This window comes from Adiantum capillus-veneris, chromosome 15 (genome assembly GCF_014529385.1).
Source record: "Adiantum capillus-veneris isolate H3 chromosome 15, ASM1452938v2, whole genome shotgun sequence".
In the NCBI taxonomy this organism is placed as follows: Eukaryota; Viridiplantae; Streptophyta; class Polypodiopsida; order Polypodiales; family Pteridaceae; genus Adiantum; species Adiantum capillus-veneris.
In genome coordinates this window covers 65,761,010-65,787,759 of record NC_140945.1, presented here as the reverse complement: position 1 = coordinate 65,787,759, position 26,750 = coordinate 65,761,010, and the positions used below count along the sequence as shown (strand labels likewise).

Genomic DNA, 26,750 nt, shown 5'->3' with positions numbered 1-26,750 from the left:
TCACTTTCATGTTTGAGTCATCTTCCAACTTTGCATTCCAGAATGTGCCTGAACATCGCCACCCAAGAAAAGGAAATGTCATGAACAGGGAAGAAAGAGCCCTTGACCTGACACGCTGCATAATTGAACGATTCACAGCCTGCCTTTGCATCTTCACTGCTAAAAAGAGAAATTTTAATGTTGCACTCTGTTCAAAGAGTACGTCTTTCTTTGCCAGCAAACTGCTTTACCATACCAGTAGCTTTTAAGCATGCTCAGCAAAACAGAAGACAGGCAAGTTGAGTATGGCAAAGCAGATGCAGGCAAGGAAATGGTAGAATTTGCCAGCTATAGAACTCAAAGCAATAGCCCTTGAAACGGGGAAAAGGGCGGTGATCTTTTCTTTTTACTAGATCCTTAATTCCTTCTTGTTAGGGCACACCAAGTACTTGCATCACCCATTCTTTCCGACAAGACGAGGCATCTGCTGGCTTAAGCCTGATGAACTAAAGTAATAAATCAATCCTATTTTCTTCTTAACCACCACAAAAACCAATATTAACAAGGCAAAAATCCAATGTCAACATGACATGAAGAAAAATGTGTCCAGTTAGAGAGAGAGAGAGAGAGAGAGAGAGAGAGAGAGAGACTTTCAACCTTAATAACATTGAAATTCACAAAGTAACTACTTCAAAATTGACATCTGAACTAATTTACCCAGCTTTATATCAGATTCAGTGTTGTGAAGAGCTGTCCCATGTACATAATGTGAATGAAGATCAAGACAAGATTGAAAGCCTGGTATTATTGCAAAGTCAAAATTAAGTTGTCTAGAATTATTGCACATCAGCCTGTCCACCAAAAATAGGGCCAAGAAAAACAACGTACCCCGGCTTCAACCAAGAGACGATGAATATGAAGTCCCTGTCAGTATGCAACATCACCATCACAAATCATACAAACACGTCGATAGACATTAATCCTGCAATTGTTTCCATAAATTGTCCTGCTTTGATCTTAGGTACCTACTCTTCTTCCACATCATCGAGGAGTTTGGCATCTATCAAGTAGAGCAAAAGCATGTCCACTACTGACCCGTTTCTCAATTCAACCCTCATTGACTTTAGATGCTCAATTATAGATCGCCCATCATTGTCCTCTATGGCAGAGGCTAATGGACGGCATATTCGATTTGAATGGTCGGGCATAACTTTCTCATCTAGTCGCCTCAGGACAACTTGCCCTTTTGGATCTATTAATTCAAGATTGAAATTCAAGACGGGTCGCCCAGTCACAAACACATGAGAGACACTGCAAAACCACATCAAGTCGAGCATCGACATTGCAAGAACAGTACCACATACAAAAAAACAAAACTTGGACGTTAAAAAATTCAGCAGCATCAGCGTTTTGACCGAGAAATCCTAGGTTGAGCATTATTTTTGGCTCCATCCTAGCCTCCCCCCCCCCCCCCCCTTCTCTCTTCTTTTTGGGCTAAAAAGTGGGCCTTGACCCTTTGCATTACATAAAAATCGACCATTAATCCATATACAAGAAATAATGGGAAAAACCTTGATGGATGTACAAAGAGATCATGGGAAAAAACCCATAGCAAACCTCAGGCTAATCTTCCTTGAGTTTTGGGGAACCTAATACGCTATATAACATAGTATATGATGATGGTCGAGTTTTCCAATCGTTTTCCAATCGCAAAAGAATACGAGACATTCCAATGTAGCAAGTATAACTTTCTTAATATTGCTAGTTTCTTAGGGAAATTGTGTGTATTTTGTAGGTAGTAAACATATCCAATCATAAACTTCAAATTTGTTTAGATATTGAGTAGTTTTTATGGGACTTAAAGGTCATGATACTAAACCCAATTTTTTCATGTTTGTTGTATTTATGCTTCATCATTGTCCCCAAGGTTACACTTGGTAAGAGATCCATTATTCTTTTGACATGCTCCATGGCTCCTTTCGAATTCAAAGGCCCAAAGGGAAATAAGAAAACATGTATATAGTATCTGTATCGAGCGTGACTATAGAAACTTTGATGATAGGACTGCAGAATGGCAAAAATGCACCCTTTTTTTTGCCAAAAAAAAAAAGTGAGGCAAAAGCAACCATATGTTTTGATCACCAACATTGAAGTAAATGAGGAATTTTACAAGTTTCTCATTTTTTACATATGTAGTAGTCCTTGAACTATAAGTTTATGAAAGGATTTTCCAAAATGAGAGGATCTACTATGGTTTGGAAATTTTTTCAAAACCCTGGAAGGACACTTTTAAAGTTTTGTCAGGTTACCAAACTAGTGTTAATTTGATTATGGGCGCTCTCTTAGGGCCAAAGGAAATGTGACGTGTTCTTGATAACTGCAGGAAAACCATGTCAACACATAGTGGTAGTGTCCACTCCTCAAAGAAACATCTCGAGATCTCCATGGACCATGGACCAACCGTGAAGAATTGAGCAGGACATTTGCTAGTCGAGAAGCCTCTTGAATAGTCAAAATCTTCTGCAAATTGAGAAGACTCACTCTTTTGCTCTCCTTGAACAGAACCTACTGTGAGAAGCACCTATGACTGCATCTCCAAGACATCCAAAGCCTGCTCGACTGGTCTATCCTGGGGCAACTCAGGCTACTCCTAAACTGCCATCGACAGTTGATCCTCCTCTATCCCTTTGTCCGACTGTCTTCGTACGATTCTGGTCCGGTCATCTCTCCTCGAGAGGTCTATCTTTGGGTTGCTTTGCCGCAACCAACCTGTGTCTCACTACCCTTCTATCAACAAGAATAGGTTGTGCATGTACCAGTCTACCTGCCTGTCTCCGTCTCTTTCTCTGTCTTTGTGTCTGCTCTACATTGTGTTATTGCTAAGTCCTCTCCTACTACTCACTCTGTGCGGGGTCCTGTTGTTGTGTAAAACTTTGCTATGGCTGTGAGGGTTGTCTCCTTCTCCGACAAGTCTGTCTCTGTTGTCGCCTTCTAGGGCAATCCCTCACCAATTGCCCATCTCATGACATTCAAGGCACTAGTTTGGTTTGCTCGTAACCACAATCCTCTGCGAGTCCAACACCCCTTTTCAGTCAAAAGTGATGGTATCTAGAAAGACAATGGAAGGAAGAGCACATGAAATGGTATGCCAAAGATAGAACCCATCTGCCTAAACATGTCTCGCAACCAGAACTATGCTGGCAGTTTTAGAAAATCTATTTTTATTAGATACTTCAAAACCTGACATCTATCCTCAAAAGCAGTCAACGAAAAATCCTCGTACCACAGGTGTAGAAAGACCAATCCGTCCTCCAAGCTAAGAGGTTGATTACCCTAGAGGCAAGTTCCTTTGATGACAAAATAGCGATGAAAGTACCACTGCCGAGCAAGATGATTTCCTCTGATTTTCCTTCATCTGAACCAATTAGAATGCACGATAGCCACTCCCGGATGCTGACATAAGTATAGGAACATCCCACCAAGCGACCAACCACCCCTCTTTGAGAGAGAACCTCAATATGATCACCAATCTTGCGTTGTAGATCTTCTAAATTAACAATAGAAGGTGCCATAATACTTGAGAGAGAGCCGATGAAAAATACCTTGATGTTTACTTCCTCACCCCTAAAACCCAGAAAAGGCTCAAATGTCTGTGTACGGGAGAGTGTATCCCTCAAACCCAGAAGAAGACGAGGCTGAAATGTGTGTGTGCCGGAGAGGGGGATGGGTAGATTTGGTAGGGGCACGCGAATTTGGGAGGGGGGTGCAGGCTAGCTTGGGCAGGGTCATACGGGAGCATTAGGTAAGACGGGGGTAACAGAGCAGATGCAGGCAAGTAGAGAAGCGACAGCAAAGCGAGGTGGACAACCACAGCCGAGCAGAGCAGGACGAGAACAGGGCAGCAGCTATGAAGCAAGTAGGTGGAGGTAGGCTGCCGAATTCGACGCACAGGGAAAAGAAAGGCGAGGGCAGAGCAGGGGGATGTGGGGAGGATGTCACAAAGTGATGACGTGGCATGCCCAACTGGAAGAGAAATAGCTGAGTGGACAAGAGAAATTGAACCGACCAACTTGAAGAACTTACAAGCACCGGTCGTGGGGTCGGGAATCCTAAGAGATAGAAGCTTGCACTTTGAAAGAGATTTCCGTAAATCACGTTGACATGCTGATGTGGTAGATCGTATGGATGCTGACATGGCAAGGCTGTACGGATTTTTCACGTTTTGTGTTGGTTGTGCCACATGGCAAGCTGTACGGAATTCCGCGATTTGCACTAGCTTTTGGGAGCAGATGCTTTTGGGGTTTAGTGATTTTGAACTTGATGCTTTTGGGGCTCTGCTTTTGGGCATCCTTTGTAATATTTATAAGAGTCCTTGGGGCCTCACTCAGAGCACTTGACGTAGAGTCTAAGAGCAGAGAACTCTCTGGAGTTGTACCTTGATGTGATCAATAATAAAGAAATACCGAAAAGGGCGCCAGTCTTTGGGGCCAGTGCTTCTCGGTGCGAAACTCTCTCTCTCTCTCTCTCTCTCTCTCTCTCTCTCTCTCTCTCTCTCTCTCTCTCTCTCTCTCTCTCTCTCTCTCTCTCTCTATATATATATATATATATATATATATATATATATATATATATATATATATAAAAGTTCGATGATTTTGAAGCGAAGTGTTGCTATTGATTTCTCGCTTGGGAGTGTCCAAGCCTGTAGCAGTGGTATCAGAGCTCAGAAAGATCCTTTTTCTATAGAGGATCTGATCCCTTCTGCAACAAACGTAGGTTCTCGAGGAGAATCTGACAGAGCAGACAAGATTCAGTTTGTGAATAAATAACATCAAACGAGCGAGTCTTTCCAAAGGATAAAAAGAGTATTAAACATAGAATGAGCAAGAAAAGGGAGATAAGGCAAGAGAGATTGTATTCAAAAAGACCAGTTCCACCCTTAGTCCATCGCGCATCGAGCACGCTCCCGTCTTCATGGCTTTGTCTTAAGGGCATAAGCCATAAAGAACCCAAGAATACACATGGGTTCTCGTGGAGAATCTAACAGAGTTAACACCTCTCAGTGAGAAGGCAAAGAAAAGAAACCGGGTGTGGGAATTGAAGAAAAGAATGAAGAATTTTGCAAATTTTCGGCGAGAGTTTGCAGAGCGGAGTACAAACGTCAACCGCAAGTTGACACGTGTGTGAAAAGACTGATCAAGTACTCCACAGACCCGAGATTTGTGAAACACCTGAAGAATTACCAGATTGATGAGATTCACTCGAGATGGCATGAGGCCATTGATTCTAGGTCGAGAGGAAAGCTAAAATGATAGATGAGTGCAAAAAAGCGCTATACTCGTAGAAAGAGCTCGACAGAGCTCTTAAACATAAGATGAACCGGATAATGAAAGGCTTGAAGCACTCTCTAAAGTAGAGAAAATTGGTGGATTTCCCTGGTTATCTAGGCCGGAAGTCGAGTTTCGGGGTGGCAAGTAGATCCAAGAAGCATGCTTGTTATAAGGATGACTCAGATAGTTCCGACAGTTCGTCGTCCTCTAGTTCCAGAGAGGATGGTAAAAGTTGGAAGAAGCGAAGAAAAAGTAAGAAAAGCAGATTTTTCAAAAAGTCTAGAAGGCATGGACGGCCATCTAGCAGTTCGGAGGAGGAGAGCTCGTCCTCTTTTAAAAGTGAGCAAATGAGCAAGAAGACCAAGGAGTTCAAGGAAGGGGGTCAAGCTGTCAAGTTTGAGACATTTTCAGGCTACCAGGGAACCCATCGAGCCCTTGAGTTTGTACAACAGTTTCACGTCGCCTTCTCTGAAAAGGTTCTAACTAAATGCCATTATCCACCTTTTACGGGTCACTGCGGCATTGACACCACCTTGAAAGGTGTGGAGCGTTACTTCTTTTGGTCGAGACTCAAGAAGGATGTGGACGACTTTCTACGCAGCTGGTTAGTATGCCAGAAGGTCAAGTTTGACAAGCATAAAGCACGAGGATTGTTACAGCCTTTACCCATTCCCACCCGCCCCTAGGAAAGTATTGCTATGGATTTCAGTTTTGATCTCCCGAAAACACAGAGTGGGCATGATGGCATTTGGACTGTCGTCGACAGATTTAGCAAGCAAGCTCACTTCGTTCCATAGAAGAAAATAGTCAAGCCGGATCATTTAGCGAGACTATTCATTACACAGATTATCAGATTACATGGCATATCTGAGACAATAGTCTCCGACAGAGATACGATTCATGAGTTTGTTTTGGAGGGCTATCTGGGAGAACATAAGCACACGGTTGCAGTTCTCATCATTATTCCACCCACAGACAGATGGGCAATCTGAGATTGCAAATTCAGTCGTACTGGATTTATTGAAGTCTTACATTTCTGATCAGAAGACTCAATGGGAAAAAAAATTGCCCTTGGTGGAATTTGCCTACAATAACACAATCTACTCTTCGACGAGGAAGGCGCCATTTGAGATCATTGAAGGTGCTCCGAAGGTTCCACCCTTCCTTAGCACTAAAGATAAGATTTTTGAAGCCGACCAGTACACGAGGGACTTGGACATTGCATTTGCCAACGTCCGGGAGGCTTTAGCGAAATCTCAAGAACGACATAAAAAGGCAGCAAATCCAAAAGGAAGACAACTGGGTGCTCTTACGTTTTGAGAAGGCACTCCTAAGAACGAAAAAGGGAAAGGAGCGTTTTTCTCCAAAGCTTAGCATGAGATACTATGGACCTTTCCAAATAAAAGAAAAGATAAATGATGTCTCCTTTAGACTGAAGCTGCCCGATACTTGGAGGATTCACAATGCTTTTCATGTGAGTCTCTTGAAGCCTTTTAAAGGCAATGTGCCCGATGATGGGGAGCCAGATGAGCAACCCGAAGTGGAGGAAAGCGAGGAGATACTCGTTCTAGAATAGATATTGGCACATAAAGATAGAAAGATTAAAGGTAAAGTGACTAGGCGGTTCTTGGTTAAATTCAAGAACTATCCTGCATTGGATGCGAAGTGGATGGAGGAGGACGACCTAGCAGATACTACTCAGATTTTGGAACTTTACCTTGAAGCATTAGGTTTAGCATAGTCTACTCAGACAGATGGGCAATCTGAGATTGCAAATTCAGTCGTACTGGATTTATTGAAGTCTTACATTTCTGATCAGAAGACTCAATGGGAAAAAAATTTGCCCTTGGTGGAATTTGCCTACAATAACACAATCCACTCTTTGACGAGGAAGGCGCCATTTGAGATCATTGAAGGTGCTCCGAAGGTTCCACCCTTCCTTAGCACTAAAGATACGATTTTTGAAGCCGACCAGTACACAAGGGACTTAGACATTGCATTTGCTAAGGTCCAGAAGGCTTTAGCGAAATCTCAAGAACGACATAAAAAGGCAACAAATCCAAAAGGAAGACAACTGGGTGCTCTTACGTTTTGAGAAAGCACTCCTAAGAAAGAAAAAGGGAAAGGAGCGTTTTTCTCCAAAGCTTAGCATGAGATACTATGGACCTTTCCAAATAAAAGAAAAGATAAATGATGTCTCCTTTAGACTGAAGCTGCCCGATACTTGGAGGATTCACAATGCTTTTCATGTGAGTCTCTTGAAGCCTTTTAAAGACGATGTGCCCGATGATGGGGGAGCCAGATGAGCAACCCGAAGTGGAGGAAAGCGAGGAGATACTCGTTCTAGAACAGATATTGGCACATAAAGATAGAAAGATTAAAGGTAAAGTGACTAGGCGGTTCTTGGTTAAATTCAAGAACTATCCTGCATTGGATGCGAAGTGGATGGAGGACGACCTAGCAGATACTCCTCAGATTTTGGAACTTTACCTTGAAGCATTCGGTTTAGCATAGTCTACTCCGATAGAACCCCGATTTCAGCATGGGTGAATCTAGTGCAGGGGGCTTGCACAAGAGGAGAGTCATTCCGCTCCTTTGTCAACAGATTACCTCGATTTTGATATAGAGTCACTGATGTCTCTTTGGGTTTCAAGGATACTGTTGGGCTGACCATATTCTGTTGTATGACTTTATGAACTGGAATTCCCGAAAATGAAAATGAAACTAATTGATTTGTACTTGACTTGTTTGAGTGCAAGAACTGAAAGACGAAATGACTGCAGCATTTCGGTCTCATAAATCTCTATAGACATGATTGCAATAAGGATTAGTTAATAGGGCATCTGTGAGGTCCTGACTTGATCTAGATCCGATTACTAAATACGTAGCGGATTAATCATGGTCTGAGATTTGGAATGAATTTGAATGTGATTTGTCATGTGACGTCCTCTGATGTCAAGTGATGTCCGGTGATGTGATTGTCGATTGGTACATGTGCTAGATGTGTTGTGTCTAGTGCGTCGGTACTAACAGACGGTGTCTACTAAGACAGTTTATGGCCTCTGTTTGTTTTTGCAGGCATAATCAAGGACGATTACAATTCTTTCAAGAGGGGGGTATGTCACAAACTAATGAGGTGGCAGTGCCCACACACACACACATGCTCACGTGGCAGCCAGTACGGAGGGCTGACTGAATGCTGACGTGGCAGCCCGGATTTTGCCGTGAAAACTGCGCCGAAAATTACCTTGATGATGTGGCAATCCATACGTTGTACGGAATTTCAGAAATTATGCTGGCCAAGCTTTTGGGCATTATGCTTTAATTATGAGAAGCTTTTGGAGTTGAGAAGCTTTTAATTTTAGAAGATTTCGGGGCTCTGCTTTTGGGCATCCCTTGTACCAATAAATAAGTTGGTTGGGCCTCACTTCTCAGAGCATCTGGACGCAGAGTCTGAGAGTGAGCACCCACAGACTCTCTTGTACTTTGAACACATATTAGTATAAAAAGAAATACCGAAAGGGGTGCGTGTCAGCTTTCCTCTATCCCGGGCAATACTGCCACATCATCATTTTGTGACATAACCCCCCTCTTGAAAGAGTTGTAATCGCCCTCGATTACATTGGCAAAATAGACAGAGGCCATAAACTAGTTCAATAGACATTGACTCTAACTACCGATGCACTAGACAAACACGAATCTAGCACTTGCACAAAGGCGACTCAATCAGTGCACATTCACATCATATCAATCACATAGAAATTGATTCCAAATCTAAGACCATGATTCCTAGCAACAATCGCATCTAGATGCATCCCGGACCTCACAGATGTCAGATTTGCTAATCCTTATTGCGATCATGTCTATAGATTCTCAAGATCGAAATGCTGCAGTCACTTTGTCTTTCAAACATGCACTCAAACACAATCACATGAGTGAGCACAAAATTCAGATTCATTTTTGAGAAGTCCCATTTTGAAGTGCTTTCATAAAGTCATCTAATAGAATACTGTCAACCCACCAATATCCCTGAAATCCAAAGAAAAATCAGTGAATTTATTCCATCCAAGTAAATCTGTGACAAAGGAGCAGAGTGACTCTCCTCTTGTGCAGTCTCGTCTGCACCAGATTCAACCGTGTTGATCCATGGGATCTCTCGGAGTAGTCAAAGTTAAACCGAAAATCTCAAGGTAAAGGTCAATCGTCTCAACACGAGCTTGATGTTGTTGTCCCCCCCCCCCTCGGGTCCCTTGCTCGCCTTCGCCCTCCCTCCCTACCTGCTCGCCGCTGCCCTGTCCTGCCTGCTGCTCACTCGCCTGCCTTGCCCGTTGCCCACCCACCTGCCCTACCCGCTTGTGCAGCCAAAGTGTGTCGACTCTAGAAGGTGGCATCGGCAAATGTATGTAGGCAAGCAAAGGCATGGCAAAGGACTGGAGCAGCTAGGAAAATCATGGTTTGGCAGGTAGAAGCGGAATTGTATGCATGATGCGGCTTATAGGCCAAGGAAAGCTCCATAAGGGGTTAATTTGGGTAGCAGGTGAAAGAGATGCAAAGTGCAGCTTCTGGGTCCAGGAATGAAGAGCTTTAAGTGCTGAAGGAGCAGGTCCAGACGGCTCATCAAACCGAGCTACGGAGCCCAAGTTATTGAAGGTTGAAGTTTTAGTGGTTTGTAGATTCTTGCCGGACAGGGCAGCAGAAGACAAGTGATCCAAGAGGAAATCGAGGTATATATGTGTAGAGCTCAATTCATGGAGCCTACCCGTCTTTTCAGATTGCGAATCGAAGCCTTGGTTTGCAAGATATGATCAATTGAAGTTTTTTCGAGGGCCGGGTCTGAGCCCACTTGGCCGCATTGGAGAATGTGCTATCTGGCATCTTTTGACCACCGACGAAGTTCTAGAGCAGGGTGTGCATCATACAGAGCTAGCAGGAAGTGACTGCATGTCAAACGGAGTCCAGAGCAAAAAGTTACAGCAGTCAGAAAATTGGAAGCCTTTGTCCAAAGTTGGTTGCAGATGCTTTTATCGATTTTTGCGCCCTCAATATGGGGTATTGGGAAATCCCGAAATGCGGTTGGAGCCGGGTATCTTCAAGTCGGCACGGTGAGCTTGCAGCCGGGTTCTACGGCTCAAAAGATGGACCATCAGGGGCAATGGGCATGCAGGACAAGATAAGGAAAGACAGTTTTTTTTTTTTTTTTTTAAAGGTGGTTTTGTTTTATTTCCAAAGCCTTGAGGCTTGGGCATCACGAACTGCCACGTGTCGAATGGCATAGTCCCACATGCGCAGTGGACGGCGGAGTTGGCACGGTATAAGAGCTGGGCCGTGGCTCCCTCATTAGTATGCAAGAGACGTGAGAAGAGCTCCTTGAGCGCTGGCGATGGCTGTTCGTAATGGGCGTTGCGCAGGGCGCACGGGGGCGTCTGTCGGTGGTTTTGGCATGCAGAGGCGGCGCAGGGGAGTAGAGCCGGGTGGCGGTGGCCTGCGGGTGGCGAAGCGGTATGATGACGTGGCAGCCCGTAAGGACAGGTGCCCACGCCCGCTAAGGGTCCAAATTTTTGAGGAAAGGGGTATAGCCCCCCCCCAATAGCGACATCGCTATTGCTCAAGGAGGGGAGGGTCTCGCTGCAGAGAGGTGAGCCGACAGGGACAGTTAAAGGGCGAGGCCAAGGACGTCCGAAGATAAAGCAAGGGGGATCAAGCCAAGGCAAGAAAGGAGAATTCACAGGCCCAAGGGGAAATCCGGGCGGCCAAATGGAAGGGACAAAGAACCAAGGTGTACACCATGCAAATGTTTCCAAAAATCAAATATGCCAAGTGGTGGCAATGCAAACAAATTCTAAAAGAAGCTCTAAGTGAAGGCCACGGGAGGAAAAACTCATCCATTTTTTCTTTTTTGGACCTCCTAGAGGCACCCCTATAAAAGGATGTAAATGCGAAAATTTGAGGGCTTTATTGCCTAAGTGTGTGATTGGAAGTTTGAAGCTTGTGTGGTGCCAAGCTTGCCATTGAAGCTGCATACTTGATTGTACTACTCCCCTATGCAATAATACCACTTATTTGCCCCTATCTCTTGTGTTCCTTCTCCCCGTTCCCCTCCTTTTCTCTCGCTCTTCGTGTATTGGCCATTGCTTGCAGAGGGTTTGCCTGCAACTTGAAAGGTGCTACCAAGAGGGCAAAATAGGACTGTTTTGTGAGTCGGAAAGGGTGAGTTGAGCAGTGTGGGTGCATTTGTGCTGCGAGGTGTTTTTTTACAAGGTGTGAGGTAGTTGTTCTGTGTACTAAAGTGGAGTTGTTAGTGCAAATTAGCCAATTTGAAGGTGTTATTTGAGAGGTTCGAGGTGCTGTGGAATCCCTGGGCTATAGAGAGGCAGATATTTTGTGTGCTGGGTGTGTTCCCTATTCCCCCTCTCCATCTTCTGGTGCCCCCACTGAGGAGCTGCTGATTGCTCGTCGGTGTTGATCAAAGACAGTTATTTCCATCAAGGAGAGATGGCAACACATAGTTATGGACCAGTTTTTGCCGGGGAAGGAGATCCGGAAGAGTGGATGGCCGATTTTGAGTTGTATATGTTGTCACTGCATATGCCGAATGAAGATAGCAAGATGCAAACGATCCCGTTGCTGATGCGAAAGACATGGTTCTATGCGTTGGAGGGAGAGCCAAGAATTATGTGGCCGGCATTGCGGGCCCGTTTTCTGCAAAATTTTCGAAAAGAGGTGTCTCCTGTCGACTTGGATGCAAGATTGAAAAATTTGAAGCAGGACGTGAATGAGGAATTTAGCGTCTTCCTCGCCCGCTTCGAAGAGTGTTGGAGGGACTTTGCAGTGGCCATGCAGTTGGTCAATGGTGGTGAGTACTTTAAATTGGAAAAGTTTATGTCTTGTTTACATCCCAAAGTTCGTGAAAAGATGGATTTCGAGGGCCTGGAGAATTACAACGGGGCGGTTGCTATTGCGCGGTCTAAAAGCCGTAAAATAAAGAAGAAAATTGAGCGAGGTGCATTGGGATATGAGGCAATGGTAGCCAATCCGACTCGAATCCGAGAGAAGAAGTTCAAACGGAGAATCAGCCCAATCGAGGGGTAGCAACCGTTCCTCAACAATGGGTACGTACAGTTCAAGATTTGTCTGAGCAAATGTAAGAGTTACGTTTAAGTGTTATGGATAGAGGTCAAGCAAGGACGGGAAGAGGCAGAGCTAGGCAATTGCCTGGCAAGAGATACAATTGTGGAGAGGAAGGCCACTATGCTCCAGATTGCCCTCACCCACCAAGGGAAAGGGGCGGCATGTATCCTCTATTTGATCGAGGCCGTGGTCAAGCACAGTTTAATGGCCAAAGAGGGCAGCAAGAGGTTGAAAACCAAGCACAGGCGGCTCCATCAAGTAATGATGAAATACCAAGGGTTGACATTATTGGTGTTGATAAGCAGGAGGTTGACATTCTGGCCAACAAAAGAGCACGAGGTGACAAGGAGACTGAGACGGAGCGTGAAACTAGAGCAAAGAAGGGGAAAGAGAAGGTAAATGAAGGTAGAGAGCAGCCAGAGCCAAGCAGAAGAAGGCGAAGACGAAGAATTACCCAAAAGAATTTTCAGTTGGGACGGGGTAATCCGGAGTATGATTTGGTAAGAGATGTTTAAAATCAAAAGGCTAACATCACTTTTGGGCAGCTGCTTGCATTAAACTAGTAGCATAAACTCTGGTGATCTGTGAAGACCGTAAAATCGGCTCCGACTAGGTAATGTCGCCACTGAGTAAGAGCATGGATAACCGCCAAAAGCTCTTTCTCATATATATGTGCTGTCAATTCCGGCCTTGAGAACAATCGGCTCTCGTAGGCAATGACATGGCCTTCTTGCATTAAGACCGCACCCAGACTACGACCACAAGCATCACAATATACTTCAAATGAAATCCGGCAGTCAATTTCTCTTTCAATGTTTGAAAGGCAATCACCTCTGTGGGTCCCCACGAGAAAGGGACTCCTTTCTGTGTCAAGGTATGCAAAGGGGAAGCAACCTCTACAAATTTTCTAATGAGCCGCCGATAGTAAGAACATAAGCCCAAGAAGCTTCTAACTTTATGGACATTCTTCAAATCAGGCCAATCAGGATAGTCTCTATCTTGGCTGGGTCCATTTGTACTCCTGCTGTTGAGACAATGTGTCCCAAAAAGTGTATCTCGGGTAGGAAAAATTCACTTTTCTTTGCATTAATCACCAACTTGTTATCTCGTAATGCCTGAAAAACCTGTAGCAGATGTTATCTATGTTCTGCATCATCCTTGGAGAAGACAATAATGTCATCAAAGAAAGTGCCCACAAAAGATCTGTACTCTCTGAAAATCCTGTCGATCATTCGGTTAAAAGTAGTTGGAGCATTGGTATGCCCAAAAGGCATCACCAAAAACTCAAATAAACCGAAGGTCCCGTCCGAAAAGCTGTCTTGTGGACATCTCCGGGCGTGATTCGGATCTGATGATATCTCCTCTCCAAATCGATCCTGCTGAAACAAGAGGATCCCTGTAGTCGTTCTAGAATATCATCGATCCTAGGAATAGGAAATCTGTTCTTGATGGTGATTTTGTTGAGAGCTCTATAGTCAATGCACATTCTCCAAGATCTGTCTTTCTTCAAAACCAACAACACCAAAGAGCAGTAAGGTGAAGTACTCGACTGGATAAGACCCTTTTCCAAGAGGTCTTTCACTTGGTTCATAATCTCTTCATTCTGGGCTCGGCTCACTCGGTAAGGTGGCCGGTTCGGTGGTGTGCTTCCAGGTATCAGATCAATTGTATGATCCTCAGGACGAGCTGGTGGCAACTCGCCTGGCAGGCCCTCAGAAAAGCAATCGGCATGAGTGTGGAGAAAATCTTGGCCTTCTTTTTCTAGATCAGACATACTTGTCCTATGATCATCATTCAACTCTTTCAAAAAGATCGAGTAAACAAACAGATTGGATTCCATTAATTTCAAAACGGCTTAAGCTGATACAATAGGGACAAACTCGCCCTTCAGTTCCACATCAAGTACAATGTTTCGGCCCTTTTCAGTAGTCAATGTCGCTTTCTTCGTCCAATAATCCACCACGGCATTGTTCTTATGGTACGAAGGGACTCCCAGGAGAACATCACAACCTTCCAAGGGCATTATGTAGAAGTCCTCGTGCACCAAATACCCCTGACAATGCAACCGAAGTTTGCCAATGACAGGTGTAATGGCCATGTCCCTGCTAGGTGGTGCTAGAACTGCCTCTGCCTGTGGTCCCATCCGATCGGGTGTAATCTCGAGCCGCACCGCCAATTCAGATGAAATGAAGTTGGCCTTGGCTCCTCCATCAAAGAAAATCAGGGTTGCTTGATCTTTCACTTTGCCCCAAGCTCGGCAAAGTTCAGTGCTCTCATCAATCGTGCTTGGGTCAGTACCCATGCAATCGGGAACCAGTCCTGCTTTCATCTTGCCTTTCTGTCCATGTTCCTCACCTGCTTTTGAACTCTCTGGCCTTTCTTCATCTTGTTCTTTATGTGCCTTTTTAGGGCACTTCACGGGGATATGTCCTTGTTCCCCGCATCCAAAACACTTCCCTTCTTTAATGAAGTTGGCTCTTTCCCACGGAGTGAGCCGGGTCGTGCATCCTTCTCTTTCTGATCTTGAGGGCTCTTCTTCTTCATTTTTAGAATGTTCTGTTTTCTGTGTCATGATCTCCTCTGTGGGGTAAGTCAAACTGCCTGAGTGTGTGGCAAATCCCGTTTCGCATGACTCGTCAGTTCTTGAATAGAATCTGACTTTTGCTTTAAGTAATGATCTCGGATCTCCGTAGGAAGTCCCAAGGTAAACCACTCAATCTGTTCTTTAAACGAGATCTTCTTAAATGAAGAAGCGGATAGAAAATAGCTCCAAAATCTCTCGCAATATGCGTCCAAGGTATCTTTCTTGGACATCCGGAGATGGTTTCAAGCAGTTCGTATGTGACATTCGTATGTGACATTCTCGAACTTTCTTGCTTTTATCCTCCAAAAAGTTATACTGGTTGGCTTTATAGAAAATCTTCTTCTTTGCATAAACTCTGTGATCATCGGAGTCCGAACTATCTCAAGACAAGTCCTCTGTAGAACTGTCAGAAATTGGGCGAAACTTAGGCTTGTTTGCCTTTTTCTTGCCCTTTCCGAAGCTTTGCTTTTTGCTTCGCTTTTTCCCTTTCCTGTCTTCTTTGCTTGAGTCAAAAGAGCTAGAAGAACTGACTGACGAAGAAGAAGAAGAAGAAGAAATGGATACTCCTTCAAATCTGACACGCTTCTTCTCTTTTCTTGCCGAGGCCAAAGCAAATTGACGACCCAAAATAACCCGGGAAGTCGGTTCCTTTCTTCTGCTTTTTGTCATGCTCTTTGGCTTTGTTGGTTGCGTCAAAAATCTGGGTAATCCATGTATCAACCACCTCTTCTAATTCTTGCTCTATAAACATCTTCGAAGTAGGAGGTTTCTTGAGTGCCGGTTTGAGGGGTGGTTCTGTGGCCTTCCGCCATTGAGAGTACACTTCGTCCAAGGATGTCTGCGTCAAAAATTTTGCAAATTTAGGATCCTTCATAAGATTTTGTAACAGACTTGGACACTCCAAGTCAAGAATCAACCACGACAGCACCAAATAACCACTTCAAAACAATTCACAGATCACAATAGATTTGCATTGGCCCGGTGGAGTTCCGTGATAAGAGATATTGGCCCCAAAGACTGGCGCCCCTTTCGGTATTTCTTTTTATATTAATCAGATCAAAGTACAAGAGTGTGGCTAAGGTTTCACTCTCAGACTCTGCGTCCAGATGCTCTAAGAAGTGAAGCCCTCTTCACATATTTAAAGGTATAAGGGATGCCCAAAAGCAGAGCCCCAAAACCTTTTAAAATTGAAAATAATCAGTTCTCTCTCTCTCTCTTTCTGAGAGAGTATCTTTTTTTTAACAAAAAAAAAGTAAGTTCTCTCTCTTCTCTTGGCGTGGAGCCCAAAAAGTAAGACAAAAGCTGTCAGCACGTTTTGCGGCGCAAAATCCGGAAATCCGTACAGCTGCTCTTGCTGCCACGTGGCACCCCGGCAGAATTAGGGTTTGCTGTCAGAAATTAGGGTTTCTGCAGAAATTAGGATTTGCAGGGATTTTAGGGTTTCAGCCTCAAATTAGGGTTTGAGCTACCCGTAGCCACGTCATCACTTTGTGACATACCCCCTCTTGAAAGCATTGTAATCGACCGCGATTACACCTGCAAAACCGACAAAAGCCATAAACCGTCTTAGCAGACACTAACTGTTAGTACCTACGTACTAGGAACACACATCTAGCACATGTACCAAAACGACAGTCACATCACACGACATCACAGGACATCACATGACATTCAACATTCGTTCGGATCTTAGACCATGATTTATCGGCAATGTAGCTAGCAATCACATCTAGGTCCAATCGGGACCTTATCGATGTCCGATTGACTAACCCCTATTGCAACCATGTCTATTCGAGATCAATCAGACTAAAATGTTGCAGTCATTTCGTCTATCAGTTCCTGCACTCACAAGAAGTCAAGAACAAATCGGTATCATTATCAGGAATTCCATTTCATAAAGTCATACAGCAGAATACTGTCAGCTCTCAGTATCCCTGAAGCTCAAAGAGACATCAGTGACTCTAGTATCTAAATCAAGGCATCTGTTGACAAAGGAGTGGAGTGACTCCCCTCTTGTGCATCCCACTGCACCAGATCTCCGGCCAAGCTGAATTCTGGGTTCCATTTGGAGTAGACTATGCTAAACCAAAAGCATTGAGGTAACGTTTCACAATCTGACTAGTATCTGCTAGGTGCTCCTCCTCCATCCACTTCGCATCAAGTGCAGGATAATTCTTGAACTTAACCAAGAACAGCCTTCGGACTTTACCCTTATTCTTCGTATCCTTATGTGCCAAAATTTGTTCAGGAACAAGGATCTCCTCGTTTTCGTCCACTTAGGGTTGCTCATCAGGCTCCCTATCATCAGGCACATCACCTTTAAAAGGTTTCAAGAGACTCACATGGAAAGCATTGTGAATTCTCCAAGTATCTGGCAGTTTCAATCGGAAGGAGACATCATTTATCTTTTCAGTAATCTGGCAAGGGCCATAGTATCGCATACTAAGCTTTGGAAAAAGCCTCTCCTTTCCCTTTTTCTTTCGTAGGCGTGCCTTCTCAAAACGTAAGAGCACCCAATCATCCTCCTTCAATTTCAAGTCGCGCCGATGGCGATCCGCTGCCTTCTTCTGTCGTTCTTGAGACTTCTGCAAAGTCTCGCGAACCTTGGCGAAAGCCGTATCCAGATCTCGCGTATATTCATCCGCTTCAAAGATCTTATCTTTCGTGCTTAGGAAGGGTGGAACCTTCACAGCACCTTCAACAATCTCAAATGGCGCCTTCCCCGTCGACAAGTGTATCGTGTTATTGTAGGCAAATTCCACCAAAGGTAAATATCTTTCCCAATGAGTCTTCTGATATGAGATATAAGACTTCAATAAATCTAGAACCACTGAATTGGCAATCTCAGATTGCCCGTCAGTCTGCGGGTGGAACGATGACGAGAACTGCAACCGCGTGCCAATGTTCTCCCAAATTGCCTTCCAAAAAAAACTCGTAAATCTAGGGTCTCTGTCGGAGACAATCGTCTCAGGCATGCCATGTAATCTGAAAATCTGGGCCACAAACAGTCTAGCTAAGTGATCCGGCTTGACTGTTTTCTTCACTGGAATGAAATGGGCCTGTTTGCTAAACCTGTCAATAACAGTCCAGATACCATCGTGACCACTCTGTGTTCTCGGGAGATCAAAAATGAAATCCATCGCTATACTTTCCCAGGGGCGGGTGGGTATGGGTAAAGGCTGTAACAATCCCTATGCCTTATGCCTGTCAAACTTGACCTTCTGGCATACCAAGCAACTGCGCACAAACTCCTCCACATCCTTCTTGAGTCTCGGCCAAAAGAAGTATCTCGCTACCCCTTTTATGGTGGTAGTAATGACGCGGTGACCAGTAAAAGGTGGACAATGGCATTCAGTCATAACCTTTTCCCTCAACGGCTGTGTAACGCACAACATAGTCTTTTTCATCAAGTAACCTTCCCGAAGGGAATATCCAACTACCGTCTCCCCATCCCGTATCCGTGTGAAAATATCTGCAAAATCTGTATCTGTGGCATACTGATCGACCATATCCTTAAAGCTCCTATGATGTATCGCGGAAATATCCAAAACCAACGGTATCGACAAAGCATCTGCCACCACATTCTTTGTCCCTGAACATGGACAATCTGGAAGTGGAACTGTGACAAGATGTTCGCCCACCGTATCTGCTTTTCCGAAAGTTGCTTCTGTGACAAGAAGTAGCGCAAACTCTGATGGTCTGTGAAGACAGTAAAATCCGCTCCGAGTAGGTAATGCAGCCACTGAGTAAGAGCATGGATAACCGCCAAAAGCTCTTTCTCATAAATCTGTGTTGTCATCTCAGGCCTAGAGAACAAACGGCTCTCGTAAGCTATGACATGGTCTTCTTGCATCAAGACCGCACCCAGACTACTACCACAAGCATCACAATATACTTCAAATGACTTCTGCAAGTCCGACAAAGTCAAAATAGGTCCCGTAGTCAATTTCTCTTTCAATGTCTGAAAGGCAGTCACCTCTGTGGGTCCCCACGAGAAAGGTACTCCTTTCTGTGTCAAGATATGCAAAGGGGAAGCAACCTCTGCAAACTTTCGTATGAACCGCCTGTAGTACGAACACAGTCCCAAGAAGCTTCTAACTTCATGGACATTCCTCAAATCGGGCCAATCACAGATAGTCTGTCGCAAAACGGGAGCATACACAAGCACTTAGAAATCTGAAAAATAAAATACTTTGCAAAAGGGAGAGAAGGGATAAGATCGACACAGTATTGGGGACCAGAAGATGGGCTGGTCCCCCCCCCCGTTAGGAGTTCTTTATTCAGGGAGAATTCTTATACAAGCACAAGAACCCAAGGAAACCCCTCTGTTTTGTAATCTTAGACCCGCAGGTCGTGCTTTCCCGTAAAGGGCTTGGGCACAAAGCCGTTCCTTCCCGTAAGGGACTTAGGCGCGAAGCCATACTTTCCCGTAAGACGGGAGATTCTTGCAAAACAAACCACACAAAGCAACAATTCTCAATGCGTATCAACACCTTATACCTGTCGCTCCTTGCTCGGAGAAACGACCTCCATACTCCGTCGTCACACGAACACTTGCAATTTCCGTCGCCAACACGTGCTCCAGAATCCCAGCGTTAGCACTCTCTGCTGCTTCCGACGTCTCTTCAAACTGGAACGCTTGCTTCCCTTTTATAGGGCCTAGCACCCGGCGGGAATAGAACCGAAAAAGCAGAACTTTGGCGCCCTAGAGAGAGGAGAGAGAGAGATCGCAGATTCAGCCCATGCGTAGGTTTTTAGCGCTAGTTTTAGAGAGCCTTGCTTTATTTTATTAATAAAAGGGCTGGTCACTTAAAAGTGACCGGCCACTTTAAGTGACCAGCCACTTTATAAAATAAAGTGTGAACCTGTTCAAACTTTAAAAACTCACTTAGTTAGTGAAAACAATGCTACACGAACACATTCCAGGCTTCCCAGGGTGCAGGACACGGCACAGATGCAATGCAGACACAGACTCCTAGCGGGAAAGCATCTGCCCTCCCGCGAATGTTCCTGCTTTTCGTAAAAGCTTCATTGAACCCATTTTTTATTCTTGTGCTTGCGTTCTTACGCGTATTTTCTTACTCATTTCGGATTTCCTCCTTAGCCTACGGGATGCCCCCTTACTGATGCACCCGTCACCCATCATGTGACGCATCAGGGGCACTCGTAACCCGGCCCTTTCCACCGAACTTACAGAAACTCCTTTGCGATGTTTACCGTCACCCATCAAATGACACATCAGAGTTACCCGTTCTTGATGGCAGTTCATGTAGCTACAATCTTTTAACAGTTCTTAGTGCACATAATAAAATATCCTAAAAAAAGAGATTAATCATTAAAAATAAGAAAATAGTCCAATTAGCAACATCCCTCTGCCTTCTAAACAGTTGACCTCAACCGTAGTGCTTGGACATATACCTCCAGTATCTCGGGATAAGCTGCTAATTCCTCCTGCGTCATCCACTGAGCATCTAGATTCGAATAGTTCTTAAACTTAACCAAATACTTCCGTGTTATCTTTCCGGATTTGAGAGGCCGCTCCTGATGACTTACTATTTGCTCCGGTTGGAGTATTTCTTCTGTTTCCTCAACCTCACGAGGTTCCTCAGCACTAGGCTGGCTCGGAGGCGGTCCCACATACGGCCGGAGTAAACTGACATGGAAAGCATTATGGATCTTCCAATTAGGCGGTAGCTCTAATCGGAAAGTGACATCATTCACTCGCTCAGTGATCTTAAACGGCCCATAATAACGGGTAGAAAGTTTTACCACTTTCCCCTTATGAGACGCTTGTTTCTTAAGTCTTGCCTTCTCAAACTTGAGTAAGACTAACTCTCCGACTGTTAAGTCTAGATTCCTTCTGTGCTTGTCTGCAGCTTTCTTATGCTTTTCCTGAGAGCGTAGAATAGCTCTCCTAACTTGCCCGTAGGCTGTGTCCAAATCCCAGACAAATTCATCTGCTGCAAAGATCTTATCCTTAGTTAAAAGGATGGGTGGAAGCAAAGGCTTACCATAGAGAATCTCAAAAGGTGCTTTCCCTGTCGATGAGTGTATGGTATTGTTATACGCATACTCGACAAGAGGCAAATATTTCTCCCAATCAGATTGTCAGTCTGGCACATAAGCTTTTAACATATCCAATACTGTGGAATTGGCTATCTCACTTTGCCCGTCCGTTTGAGGATGGTAGACAGATGAAAAATTCAGCTTCGTACCAAGATTATCCATCAAGGCACGCCAAAAATTTCCTGTCATGCGAGGATCTCGATCACTCACAATAGACTTAGGCATTCCATGATGCTTAAAGATCTGTGCTAGAAAGACCTTAGCCATATGATCTGCTTTGATCGTTTTCTTGACTGGTATAAAGTGTGCTTGCTTGCTAAACCTGTCCACAATGGTCCAGATCGCGTCATTTCCAGTCTGAGTTCTAGGGAGGTCCATGATGAAGTCCATGGCAATACTTTCCCAAGGTTCATTAGGCACAGGCAAAGGTTGTAGCAACCCAAGCGTCTTATGCCGATCATACTTCACTTTCTGGCAAACGAAGCATTCCCTGACATACTTATCAATGTCTGCTTTAAGGCTAGGCCAAAAGAAATATCTTTCCATTGCTAAGGTCATAGAAAGAATACCCCGATGACCCGCATAAGGCGAAGCGTGTGCTTCATCCATGATCTCTTTCTTAATGGTTCCGCCACACATATGGCCTGATGGTGGTAGAGATAACCGTCCCGAATGGAATAGGGAAGCTCATTCTCTCCACGATGTAGCTTTCCCCAAACGGTGGAGAAGTCTGGATCATTCGGATACAAATCCGGTAGTGCTTCTAATTCTTGATGATACACCGAAGTGATAGCGTTCACCCTTGGCCGCCTAGACAATGCGTCCGCGACCACATTCTTACTCCCAGCCGTGTGAAGGATCTAGAAGTGAAACATAGACAAAAAGTTTGCCCATCTCATCTGCTTCTCAGATAGTTTCTTTTGCGTAAGAAAATTCCGCAAACTCTGGTGATCAGTCTTGATCACAAAATCCGCTCCTAGAAGATAGTGCTTCCAGTTGGATAAGGCGTGAATCACAGCCGTGAGTTCCTTTTCGTAGATTGATGCATGCAACTCTGCATCCTTAAGCCGTCTGCTTTCGTAGGCCACTGCATGGCCTTCTTGATTTAACATTGCTCCGATGCAATCGCCTGAAGCATCGCAGTGAACCTCAAATGGTTTCCTTAAGTCACACACTATCAAAATAGGTCCATGGCTTAGCAAGTACTTGAGCCGATCAAAAGCTCCTTGATGTCTCGATCCCCATCTGAACGGAATCTTCTTCTTTGTCAAATCATGAAGTGGTCCTACTACATGAGCAAATCCTCGGACAAACCTTCGATAATACGAACATAGTCCCAAGAAGCTACGTACATCATGTACCGTAGTGGGAATAGGCCAATCTTCTACCACTCGGATCTTGGCAGGATCCATACTCACTTGATTGTGAGAGACTATATGGCCGAGATAGTGTATCTCTGAGAGAAAGAACTCGCTCTTCTTTGCATTCACATGCAACTCATGCTTTCGCAATTCTTGAGACACTAAGTCCAAGTGCTTCCGATGTTCCTCTTTTGACTTAGAGAAGATGAGTATGTCGTCAAAGAATACTCCCGTAAAAGCTCGATACGGGCTGAAAATGCGGTCCATCATGCGATTGAAGGTCGCAGGAGCATTGGTCAAGTCGAAAGGCATTACCAAAAATTCATCTAGTCCAAAGGTTGTGCGGAAAGCACTCTTGTGGACATCCTCAGGGGCGATCCGTATCTGATGATACCCACTCTTTGAGTCTATGCGACTAAAGACACTTGCACCCTGCAACTTATCAAGTATATCATCAATCCGGGGGATCGGAAAGCGATTCTTGATCGTGATCTTGTTTAAAGACCTATAGTCTATGCACATTCGAAACGTGCCATCTTTCTTCTGCACCAGTAGAACTGGAGAGCAGTAGGGTGAAGCACTTGGCCGTACTAACCCTTTCTCTAGAAGCTCGTTGACTTGCTTCAGAATTTCCTCTTGCTGAGCAAGACTCACCCGATAAGGGGGTTGATTGGGAGGCGAGCTACCCGGTATGAGATCTATGCGGTGATCTTCTGGGCGTACCGGAGGGAGTTCATCAGAAAGTGTTTCCGTGAAACAATCTTTGTACTTTTCAATAAATTGAAGACGCTTAATTTCCAGACTAGAGAGAGAGTCCCTACTAGTTTTATCCTTCTCACATGCAAAAATCAAGTAAGCAGAAACACACTTCTTCATTTCTTTCTTAATGGAGATATGGCTTACAATTGGGAACTGCCAATCTCCTGCATCAGCATGAATCTTTATTTTCTTACCCCCATGATCAAAAGTGAGGGTCTTTTCCACATAATCGCTTTTCCACATAATCGGGAATAGGTGTCATGTGGAAGTGCCATGGCATACCCAAGATGATATCACATCCCTCGATGGGTGCCATCAAAAATGATTCGCGGTCCTTGTACTCGCCAATCCGAAGATTGAGCTGTCCTTGCACGGGAGTTGCATTGGTTGTCAACCCCTCGAATGCTGATCCGGATGTAACCGATGTGCCACTTTATAAAATAAAGTGTGAACCTGTTCAAACTTTAAAAACTCACTTAGTTAGTGAAAACAATGCTACACGAACACATTCCAGGCGTCCCCGGGTGCAGGACACGGCACAGATGCAATGCAGACACAGACTCCTCGCAGGAAAGCATCTGCCCTCCCGCGAATGTTCCTGCTTTTCGTAAAAAGCTTCATTGAACCCATCTTTATTCTTATGCTTGCGTTCTTACGCGTATTTTCTTACTCATTTCGGATTTCCTCCTTAGCCTACAGGATGCCCCCTTACTGATGCACCCGTCACCCATCATGTGACGCATCAGGGGCACTCGTAACCCGGCCCTATCCACCGAACTTACGGAAACTCCTTTGCGATGTTTACCATCACCCATCAAATGACACATCAGAGTTACCCGGTCTTGATGGGAGTTCCTATAGCTACAATCTTTTAACAGTTCTTAGTGCACATAATAAAATATCCTAAAAAAAGAGATTAATCATTAAAAATAAGAAAACAGTCCAATTAGCAACATAGTCTCTATCTTGGCCGGGTCCATTTGCACTCCTGCTGCTGACACAATGTGTCCCAAAAAGTGTATCTCTGGTAGGAAAAATTCACTTTTCTTTGCATTAATCACTAACTTGTGATCTCGTAATGCCTGAAAGACCTGAAGCCGATGATCTCTGTGTTCTGCCTCATTCTTGGAGAAAACAATGATGTCGTCAAAGAAAGTGCCAACAAATAGCCTGTACTCTCGAAAAATCCTATCCATCATCCGATTAAATGTCGTAGGAGCATTGGTTAAGCCTAAAGGCATCACCAAAAGTCGTCCGAAAAGCTGTCTTGTAGACGTCTCTCGGCGCGATCCTGATCTGATGATATCCACTCTTCAAGTCAATCCTGCTAAAGCACGAGGATCCCTGTAACCTGTCGAGTATATCATCGATCCTAGGGATCGGAAATCTGTTCTTGATGGTGATTTTGTTGAGAGCTCTATAATCAATGCACATTCTCCAAGATCCGTCTTTCTTCAAAACCAACAACACTGGAGAGCAATACGGTGAAGTACTAGGCTGGACAAGACAAGAGGTCTTTCACTTGGTTCATAATCTCTTCATTCTGTGCTCGGCTCACACGGTAGGGTGGCCGGTTCGGTGGTGTACTACCAGGTATCAGATCAATGGTATGATCTTCGAGACGAGCAGGTGGTAACTCTCCTGGCAGGCCTTCTGAGAAGCAATCGGCATGAGAGTGTAGAAAATCTTGGCGTTCTTTATCAAGTTTAGAAATATTTGTCCTAACATCATCACTCTAACTCTTTCATAAAGATTGAGTTAACAAACAGACTGGATTTCATTAATTTTGAAATGGCCGAAGCCGATACAATAGGGATAGACTCGTCCTTCAATTTAATATCAAGTACAATTGTTTTGCCCTATTCTGTAGTCAAAGTCGCTTTTCTCGCCCGATAATCGACCACAACGTTGTTCTTGTGGTACAAGGGAATTCCTAAGAGAACATCACAACCCTCCAAAGGCATTATGAAGAAGTCCTCATGCCCTAAATACCCCTGACAATGCAACCGAAGTTTGCCAATGACAGGTGTAATGGCTACGTCCATACCGGGTGCCGCTAGAACTGCCTCTGCAAGTGGTCCCATCTGATCGGGAGTAATCTCGAGCCGCGTCGCCAATTCCGGTGAAATGAAGTTGGCCTTGGCTCCTCCATCAAAGAAAATCAGGGCCTCTTGATCTTTCACTTTGTCCCAAGCAAGCTCAGCAAAGTTCTGTACTCTCATCCATGGTGTCGGGATCAGGCCCCACGCCCTTGTCATTCTGTTCCTTCTGTGCCTTTTTAGGGCACTTCGCGGAGATATGTCCAGTTTCCCCGCATCCAAAGCACTTCCCCTCCCTGATGAAGCGAGTCCGCTCCTAAGGAGTAAGCTTGGGTCGTGCATCCTTTTTCTCTGGGTTGCTCTTTCTTTTTCTACTTTCATTCCCAGAAGTCTGTCCGGTTTGTTGTGTCGTGACCTCATCTGTAGGGTAGGTCAGACTGCCAAAGTGAATTGCAAAGCCCCGCTTCGCATGACTCATCAACTCCTGAATAGAAGTTGACTTCTGTTCCAAGCAATGGTCTCAGATCTCTGTAGGTAGACCCAAGGTAAACCGCTCAATCTGTTCTCTGAATGAGATCTTCTTGAATGAAGAGGCGGGTAGAAAAGAGCTCCAGAATCTTTCACAGTAAGAATTCACTGTATCGCTCTTGGTCATCCGGAGATGGTTCCATGCAGCTCGTATATCTCGCTCAACTCTTGAGTCAACCAAGAAGAAATGAAAAGCCGCTTGAATTTTAGCCATGTAACCAGCACAGTCTTGCTTAAGAGAAGCGTGGACCACCAAGTACGAGCATTCCCCGTAAAATAAGAGGCAGCTCTCCGAATCTTGGAGTGCTCTGAGTAGCGTCCTCCCGCGAAAGCCATGTCAAACTGCTGTATAAAAGACAAAGCCTTCGAAGCATCGGAGTATCCCGAAAAAGTATCAAACTTAAGTGCTTGGCCACCTTCCTTAAACTCTCGAACTTTCTTGCTTTTATCTTCGAAAAAGTCATACTGGTTGGCTTTGTAAAAATTCTTCTTGTTCGCATAAAAGTTTCCGTTGGCAGAGTCTAAACTGTCCGTAGACGAGTCCTCTGTAGAAGTGTCAATCACTGGGCGAGACTTAGACTTCCTTGCCTTCCTTGCCTTTTTCTTGCCCTTTTCGAAGCGTTGTTTCTTGCTTCGCTTTTTGCTTTTCCTGTCTACTTCGCTCGAGTCTGAAGAGCTAGAAGAACTATCAGAAGAAGAAGAAGAAGAACTGGGTAGGCCTTCAAACTTGACGCGCTTCTTCAGTTTCTTTGCTTTGTCGAATGTCGACCGACGACCCAAATATCCCGGGAAGTCAGTACCTTTCTTCTGCTTTTTGCCGTGCTTTTTGCCTTTCTTTTGCACGTCGAAAAGCTGAGCAATCCGTGCATCAACCACGTTCTCCAGTTCCTTCTCCGTATATTTCTTGGAGGCAGAAGGTTTCTTGAGAGCAGGTTTCGGGAGTGGTGTTGTGGTTCTTTGCCACTCCATCTGTACC

General features: G+C 44.6%; 1 protein-coding gene across 3 annotated transcripts in view; it reads right to left on the bottom strand.

Moving 5' to 3' along the window:
• Positions 1-624: 624 nt before the first annotated feature.
• LOC147440809 (F-box family protein) overlaps positions 625-26,750 on the bottom strand; it is a 99,685-nt gene continuing 73,559 nt past the window's right edge. For all 3 annotated transcript variants that reach the window (XM_086482639.1, XM_086482642.1, XM_086482641.1), the window contains one exon: positions 625-1,290. In XM_086482639.1, the coding sequence (XP_086338765.1) occupies positions 1,005-1,290 (286 nt within the window). In that variant the 3' untranslated portion in view covers positions 625-1,004. The remainder of the gene's footprint in view (positions 1,291-26,750) is intronic.